General features: G+C 36.8%; 3 protein-coding genes across 3 annotated transcripts; 2 read left to right on the forward strand and 1 right to left on the reverse strand.

The window, feature by feature from the left end:
* The first annotated feature begins 930 nt into the window (after window positions 1-930).
* LOC129751940 (zinc finger protein 436-like) lies at window positions 931-3,824 on the forward strand. Its single transcript, XM_055747730.1, has 6 exons — window positions 931-1,227; window positions 1,282-1,661; window positions 1,811-2,312; window positions 2,378-2,758; window positions 2,835-3,335; window positions 3,395-3,824. The coding sequence occupies exons 1-6, from the start codon at window positions 1,090-1,092 to the stop codon at window positions 3,629-3,631; spliced, it is 2,139 nt and encodes a 712-aa protein (XP_055603705.1). The 5' UTR covers window positions 931-1,089; the 3' UTR covers window positions 3,632-3,824.
* LOC129751941 (probable small nuclear ribonucleoprotein G) lies at window positions 3,672-5,318 on the reverse strand. Its single transcript, XM_055747731.1, has 3 exons — window positions 5,161-5,318; window positions 4,886-5,033; window positions 3,672-3,819 (listed from the first exon to the last, which is right to left on the reverse strand). The coding sequence occupies exons 1-3, from the start codon at window positions 5,190-5,192 to the stop codon at window positions 3,769-3,771; spliced, it is 231 nt and encodes a 76-aa protein (XP_055603706.1). The 5' UTR covers window positions 5,193-5,318; the 3' UTR covers window positions 3,672-3,768.
* A 181-nt stretch (window positions 5,319-5,499) lies between these two features.
* On the forward strand, window positions 5,500-7,219 carry LOC129755473 (uncharacterized). The gene is made up of 2 exons (XM_055751987.1): window positions 5,500-6,230; window positions 6,417-7,219. The coding sequence occupies exons 1-2, from the start codon at window positions 5,585-5,587 to the stop codon at window positions 7,151-7,153; spliced, it is 1,383 nt and encodes a 460-aa protein (XP_055607962.1). The 5' UTR covers window positions 5,500-5,584; the 3' UTR covers window positions 7,154-7,219.
* Window positions 7,220-7,986: the final 767 nt, after the last annotated feature.

Below are 7,986 nucleotides of genomic sequence, written 5' to 3' on the forward strand. Positions count from 1 at the left end.
GATTTTTGAGGATTGGCCTGATTTTTGACAAGATGTCTAATAAAATTGTTTTCTGGATTTTTGAGAGAGCGTTTTGAACTCTGCATAGTTTTTCAAAAACGCTTAAATTGCCTTATTTTTGAACAGGTTCTTAAGATGCACAGATTAAATTGTCACTAAAACACCCAAAATATAATTCGAATTTTTATACAAAATTACATATACCAAAGTCAATCCAAAATATCTTCTGAGTTTGCAATTGAACAAATTTCTTTTGAATCAAAGAATTTGTTTAAAATCAAAAGTCCAAAATAATTTAATTCAAAAAATAATAATAATTATTAGAATTATTAGAATTAATTAGAATAATAATTATTAGAATTAGAATAATTATTATTCTTTTTGAATACGGTGCTATGCGATGCGGCGAATGCGATTCAATGCGGTGAACCACATTTGGTGAAAATGTATGTGATGTGAATCGCTTAAACCTGACAAATTTATCGGCCCTTATTCTGCGCCGCGCATGAGGTGACGATTTTTTTTACATTTTAAACCTTTTATTTTTTATTTATTTTTTCCTCGGACAGGGATTGTCACACGACACCTCCAGTCACCGTGAGATTTGTCACCTTTTTCCCGGAGTCGATGCGGGTAAAGTGACAGAGGTTCATTCTAGGTGAGTGACCGAATGAAAACTTCTGTCAAAATGGAAGACTTGGTGCTGTTTTGATCTTGCTCCTTCGGATTTTCCGAATTAATTTTTTGTGTAACGGGTTAGAATTTCGGTTCGAAAATGGCCATCATCGGACTCAACGCGGCAAATGTTCCGCCGCTCGAGTTCGCATTGGCTGCGTTTCGTATATTCTCAAGAATGCTTTGACGCAGCCATATTGTTTGAGTTAACCGAGTTTGCCTAATGCTTACTTCGATGTGATGAACGAATACCAGCGTTGCTTCTTTTGACATTTTGCTCGCGGCCATCATCAGTTCAAAAATTATTTGTTATTGTACAATTTTCTAACTTCTCTAATGGTTTAGTGTAAGGTTTTGTACAACAATTTTATCTTGAAGTTTTCTTACAGTCGTCTATCGATCAGCGTATAAGCCATGGACCGACTGTGGAAGTTGGACCGCATGTGTCGAACTTGTCTAGTCGAAGGAAGCGATTTTACTGATTTGTATCAGAAGGACTCTCAACTAGATTGTAAAATTTCGTCTATGGTTTCTGCCTGCAGTTCTATGAAGGTAAGCGACTCATTGGTAATTGGGTTCGTTTATTAATCTCAAATGAATTTTTAGATCCATGAAAACGATGGACTGCCAGGCAAAATTTGCCAAAGTTGCATAGAAATGGTTCGGAATGCATTTCAGTTCCGAACTCAATGTGAGGTAGCTACTCGATCATTGAAATCGCTGGCTGATGTGCACAATATCAAGTTTTTGGAATCATCTATCAGCGGCGAAAGCCAAGGAACTCAAACTGAACAATCAACTACCGGTGTACCTTGCGATCGGTGCCATACGACGAAACGCACATCGCCTCGGAAAAAGGTTGACAATAGTTTAGTTTCCTCGACGAAATCGTGGAAAATGCTTAAGGAAGAACGAATCGATCCGGAACCGGTCAGCTTCGTTGAAGTGGAATACTTGCGCGACTCTGATTCAGACGGAGATATAAGGTAATTGTTTACGAAGAACTTGAATTTAGATGTGTGTTCTATATAATTAATGCAAATTTCTGTTGGTTTCCTTAAGTCTGATCAAACTGAAATGGATTTACATTAGAAATAAAATAATTCTGGATAAAACTAAATAAATTATATTGCAGCAAACTAGATATAGCTCTGGAGCCACCGCTGTGCAAAGTCGAAGTGTTTGAAAACGTTGAATTTCTTGCGGATACATCTTCCTCGACATCTAAGAAAGTTAAAAACGAACCCATAGAAGAGAATGATTCCTACAGGGAAAACAGTCCTGGCCCAATGGCAGATGACTTCCACGATAATGATGATGATGAAGATGACGACGACGACGATGATGATGATTTCACGCTTAAAGAGATTAAAGACCGACTAAAACCTACCAAAACCGAACAGCCAACGATAGATGACAAAGAGTCTGAAACTGGGGAGGAAAATAAATGCAATTACTGCGATAAAGTGTTCAAAAGGGCAACACATTTGAAGCGACACATTTTAACGCATACTGGAGAGAAAAATTTCAAATGCGATGCTTGTGATAAAGCCTTCTCTAGGCGAGATCATCTCGTAAAGCATGAAGCTTCATTCCATTCCACGGAACGACCGTACCCTTGCCAGATGTGTGAAAAGGTATATCTATTTTCAATTTTGTGATCTAAAATATATTTTTTTAAATTTTGGATTTCTTACAACAGACGTTCAAACGTGCAGAACATCTACGCACCCATATGGACTCTCGGCACAGTGAAAATCGTGTTGAAAAACAACGTGTTTATTGTGAGATCTGTAACAAAGGTTTTGTTTCTCCCAAAACGCTCGAAACGCACATAAAAGCACACTCAGAGGAAAAAGTATTCAAATGTGAACACTGCGAGGAGGAGTTCACCGATCGTACTCGATATCGTAATCACATTAAGAAAAATCATTCCCAAGGTTCTGCGTTTTTGTGTTCCGAGTGCGGCATGAGTTTCCTGCGTAATGACTATTTGCAAGTTCATATGCGGCGTCACATGGGCATAAAACCATTCAAGTGCAAATTTTGCCCTAAGGGTTTCCCGAGAGCCACTGATCTAAGGGTAAGTACTTATAATTCGAAATCGTGTTATGGTCGCTACCCTTTCAGTTAAACTATTTTTTGTTTTTCATTTTAAGGTTCACGAAAAGTATCACACCAACGAAAAACCGCACTTGTGCAATATCTGTGGCAAAGGATTCCACAGAGCGTACAATTTAGTCGTTCATAGTCGTACTCACAACGGCGTTAAACCGTACCAATGTCCACATTGTCCGAAAAGTTTTGCCCAGGGGAATGATCTGAAAGCACACGTGCGCAGACATACTGGAGAACGGTACCGCTGTGATATCTGTAGTGAAGGATTTATCCAAGCGTATCAGCTTACAAATCACAAACGTTCTGTTCATAACATAGAATCTGATTCTATAACTCGCCGTGTTCGTAAATTCCTCACTCCAGTAGCTCAGGAGCAACAGGTTCGCCTTCAAAAACACCATCAGCAACTGGAACAACTATTGGCTCAGCAAAAGGAACTGGAACAAAAGCAGCAACAAGAGTGGAACGTTGAGTCGAATGATAGCGAACTTCAGAAAAAGATTTTGGAAACTAAAGAACGAATACAAGACGTGGAGCGAGAGGTAAAAAGCTTAGTCTAAGTATTATATTCCATAATTTTTAATTTTGTCTTCTCTTTCAGTTAGAAGATATAAACAATCGACTGCAGGAAGAACTGGATCGACAACAAGCGGAGCAGCCACATTCCAATGAAACCCAGGAGGACTTGCATGAAGCACTGGTTTCAAATCAAGCTGCAATAACAGAGCCGGTTGCGGCCCAGAATTATAGACCAGTTAATCTTGTGTATGGCCATCAATTTTTAAACGACCCTTCGGCGCCACCCAGAGGTTTAGTAAAAATGGAACATTTTCAATAGAATAGCTCTTCAAAGTTTTGTCGTGAAATACAAGTGTCTGTGTGTGTGTATCCTTTAATTGTTGAGTTTTATTCAATCATTCACATCACGCTTCACTCGCTCAGATTACACTAGTTCAGGTTGATTGTACTGGTTGATTATATTCGATCAAGCGCTTCGACCATTATGATACTGTTTCCACGAATAACCTGAAACGAATTAAATGTTAGGTTTTATTGTAATAAATAAGCTTCAGTCTTTTTTTTCGAAATTAAATATATGTATGTAAGTTGTACCTATGTAGTTTAATTTTTTTTTTTTTGAAAATTAATGTTTTTTCATTTGGAAATGTATCGAAGTTTTAAGTCTCAATCATCACAAACATCGTCCTGCACTAAGTTTGAAACAAAATTGATCTTTTTTCAAATTTTCTGAACTATAATTTTTATTGGCCTCGATATAACATCTCTAAACCTGTTCAGTTATGTTACTCGATTTAAATTAAAATAATTTCACTCGATCAGCATTTTCTCGATTTATGTGCATTTAGAAAAAAAAATCCACTCATTAACGCAACGAATAATGATTTTGAATAAAAAAAAAAGTTTCACATTACACTTGTTTATATTGGTGCTCAAATATATGGTTCAAATTTGCTGTTGCTGCTAAAAAGGTTTGTTGCGTTTTGGCGAAAATAATTAAAAATGATTTTTTTTTTGTATTTTTGGCATGATAATCATGGAAAAGCTAAACTTAGCTATCGCGGAATGAAATTGTGCCTATTTCTCATAAATTTATTTACCTACTTAGGAAAAGTATTCGGAATAGTTGAAAAAAATATTTACTGAAAGTTCAAAAGCGTTTTTCTCGAAACGGATTTTTTTTCAAAATTCGATACCAATTTGTTTTGTTTCTCTATTCAATTATGAAAGGCAGAATGGCCTCCAATTGGGGAGCCTCGGCGGCTTCAGGCCGCCTCACCCATAGCTTACTCGAATCTCCCAAATTTATCTTTACCGATATTGCCATATGTACATTTGCCAAACGTCATATTTTCTTTTTAAAAAGGAGATATTTATATTTGATTTTTTTAAAATGCGCAGAATTAGGCCCGTTAACGACAATGAGGTACACCAGTGCAACACTGTCGGAATAAACAAACAAGAAGACAGGACTTAGTGGTGCACCAGTGCAAACCTAGGGCAATTCTCGGATTAAACAAGCTGTGCAATATCGTTTTGTTTGAATGGTTTTTCCACTCAATCGAATACTTACCACCATTCCGATGTTGTTCCGGGTTCCGTCTTTGCATTCTTCGATTGATTCGTCTACTACGACATTCATGAACGGGTCGAACCCTCGTAGAATACCGGACACGACACGACCACCGTTTAATTTCAGTGATAAACGTTTGTCCATGTACCTAAACAATACGTGAAAAACCATCCATTAAATATCTTGCCTGACGCCACCATAACCTTAAATATTTCAGCTTGAACTTTTACTGCTATAAACACAGCAATTACAGTTCGATTATCTGTAAAACTTACTTTTTCAACTCTGGAGGATGGGCCTTAGACATTTTAGCAGGCTTTGTTCGTGTTTATACTTATTGTACAAAGTATTCGTAATGGAAGCTGCTTCACGCAAAATTTCCAAATTTACCGGGATTGGATCAGATCAGATAGATTTTTGTGTTGAATTCAATCAACGAGCTGCTTGACATTTGCTTATGGTAGACTGGCTTTGATTTGTTACCAGTTGACCTAAAATTTTCAAGCTGGCTGCGTTCTTTTCAAACGAAATTTTGTTTACCTGTTAATTGGCGACCACTATCGCAAATACCACTTTTGTTTGATGCATGTGTAATTATTTATAAACAGTTATTTTGACAGTAAAATCCATGCTGGCTTGCGGATTGCTATCGAATTCATTACTCGTGGTGTCGAAAAATGAACTGAACTTTAAATAAAAATGGGTGGAAATCGTGGAAATACGTTTACCAAGTATACGAAATATTCAGTTAAAGAGTTAGAATCATATGTAGCCGATCGCAATGCATGTGTGCAAAAGCTGAATTGGCTCGATTTAGTATCAGTGCTTCCAAAGTATCTAGGAAATATACCGGAGGGAGTTCGAGAATATCTTACTGCTAAAATTGGAACATATGATCGCAAAGTGGATGGCATTATATTGGCCTTCAAGAATACCAAGATCTTGAGTCCGCTGTCGGCAATACGTCCAAACAGCGTCCGGTTGCATATGCAAGTTCGGTCAGATTTCTATGTGTTCCGACCGCAGTGTGGCTCAGTAATAGAGGGCACGGCCAATTATGTATCCAGCAACTACATTAGTGCCGTTATCTATCGGGTATTCAATGTGACCATTAAACTGGGATCCCAGAAACAGCTTCGAGACATTGGCCAGGGAAGCGTGGTCAGCTTCAGAATTAAATCTTACGACATGAAAAGTGACCTTCCCTATATTGAAGGTGAACTGATTGGCAAAACTTTAAAGCCCGAAATTGAACTCAATGGAGTGAAAGTAAAATCCGAAATACCATATTCTAATGGCAAAATAGATAATACTGACAAAAATGAAGCCACAGAGATCCGGCTAGGTAAGATTTGGGTAATTCATTGCACCTTCTTGAAATAGGAAATTTTATTTAAATTTCATACCATTTAATTTTCATATCTACTGAGCTCTTGTCACAAATGTAAAAATAAACAATAATGAAATGTTGATTTAAAAAAATTAAATGTACATTTTTTTTTTGTTAACTTAACCCATTTGTTTCTTTCAGGTATTTCGGAGGTATGCAATGTCATTCCATCTCCAAGCAAGGAAACAAAAGTTAAGGTGGAGATCGAAAAACCTAACAAAAAGCGTAAACATACGACCGAATCAGCTAATGGTATAGCAGATGAAGTCAAAAGGAACGGAGAACTTCTATCGGACGAAGACATGGACAAATCTATTCACGATATAATAAGAGGGATTAAACTAGATTTGGATGACAGTGGCGAATCTGAGCATAATGTTACACTTACAAATGGCGATATTTCTTGCGGCTCCAGTTCCAAAAAGCGAAAGAAGAAAAAGAAGAAAACGCAAGAGCAAGGACTCGATAGCATGGAAGCTGCTATTCTTGAGAAATACGCACTAGCAGAATCAGGCGCATTGCAGTCAGTAAACGTCCAAAACGACTCAACGGCTTCCTCTGCCAGCTCGAAATCGAAGAAGAAGAAAAAGAAGAAAAAATCGAAACCTTCCGAAGACGATGATTTTGAATCGCAAATCATGGCATCTCTAATGAAATATGCTGACGATGGGAATGACGAGGATAACCCTCAGCCAAATGGGACAAAGTCTGCTAAAAAGATTAAAAAGACCTCCAGAAAGTCGGTTCGATTCGATGACACAATCACAGAAGCATTGTACAATACTTTCGACACATCTGAACTGCTTGAAATTTCCCAACTGCAAGCTCCAACGCTTTCTTCCACGCTAAATGATTGTGGTGAATTGAAAAATAATTGAATTAAGTTTTTTTTTATCCTATTCGATAAATTTTATCTGTTAAAAAAATATAATTACTAATTAGTATTGCTTTTAGTTTTATCTCTTGAAAGCATCACATCCTGTATCGGGGGTTGCATAAAAAACCTTCAATATTTTAAATCACTCAAAATTTTAAACTTGAAAAATTTTCGTAAAAAAATCACTTTTTTCGATTTCTTCTGGGCGGGGGTTGCGTAAAAATCCTTCAATATTGTAAATCACTCAAAATTTTTAACGCACGTTTTTCGCACGACCCCCGATTAGAAAAAATCGAAAAAAATTATTTTTTCCCGAAAAATTTTTAAGTTGAAAATTTTTCGTGATTTCAAAAATTCAATATTTTTCGCACGACCCCGACCCCGACCTTAAATTTTTCGAATCACGCAAAATTTTCAACTTGAAAATTTTTTGGGAAAAAATCATTTTTTTTAGATTTCGGGGTCAGGGGTCGTGCGAAAAACCTTGAATTTTTTGAATCACGCAAAATTTTCAACTTGAACAATTTTCGGGAAAAAATCATTTTTTTCGATTTTTTCTGGTCGGGGGTCGTGCGAAAAACCTTGAATTTTTTGAATCACGCAAAATTTTCAACTTGAAAATTCTTCGGGAAAAAATCAATTTTTTCGATTTTTTCTGGTCAGGGGTCGTGTGAAAAACCTTGAATTTTTTGAATCACGCAAAATTTTCAACTTGAAAATTCTTCGGGAAAAAATCAATTTTTTGGATTTTTTCTGGTCGGGGGTCGTGCGAAAAACCTTGAATTTTTTGAATCACGCAAAATTTTCAACTTGAAAATTTTTCGGGAAAAAATC

Source organism: Uranotaenia lowii, chromosome 3 (assembly GCF_029784155.1).
Source record: "Uranotaenia lowii strain MFRU-FL chromosome 3, ASM2978415v1, whole genome shotgun sequence".
In the NCBI taxonomy this organism is placed as follows: domain Eukaryota; kingdom Metazoa; phylum Arthropoda; class Insecta; order Diptera; family Culicidae; genus Uranotaenia; species Uranotaenia lowii.

Excerpts from the sequence above, each read along its gene's own strand:
- LOC129755473 (XM_055751987.1), top strand. The coding sequence starts at position 5,585 with ATGGGTGGAAATCGTGGAAATACGTTTACCAAGTATACGAAATATTCA. Across the intron at positions 6,231-6,416 it reads AGCCACAGAGATCCGGCTAG|GTATTTCGGAGGTATGCAAT; the intron begins GTAAGATTTGGG and ends TGTTTCTTTCAG.
- LOC129751940 (XM_055747730.1), top strand. The coding sequence starts at position 1,090 with ATGGACCGACTGTGGAAGTTGGACCGCATGTGTCGAACTTGTCTAGTC. Across the intron at positions 1,228-1,281 it reads CTGCCTGCAGTTCTATGAAG|ATCCATGAAAACGATGGACT; the intron begins GTAAGCGACTCA and ends ATGAATTTTTAG. Across the intron at positions 2,759-2,834 it reads CGAGAGCCACTGATCTAAGG|GTTCACGAAAAGTATCACAC; the intron begins GTAAGTACTTAT and ends TTTCATTTTAAG.
- LOC129751941 (XM_055747731.1), bottom strand. The coding sequence starts at position 5,192 with ATGTCTAAGGCCCATCCTCCAGAGTTGAAAAA. Across the intron at positions 5,034-5,160 it reads CATCCTCCAGAGTTGAAAAA|GTACATGGACAAACGTTTAT; the intron begins GTAAGTTTTACA and ends CGTATTGTTTAG. Across the intron at positions 3,820-4,885 it reads GGAACAACATCGGAATGGTG|GTTATTCGTGGAAACAGTAT; the intron begins GTAAGTATTCGA and ends AATTCGTTTCAG.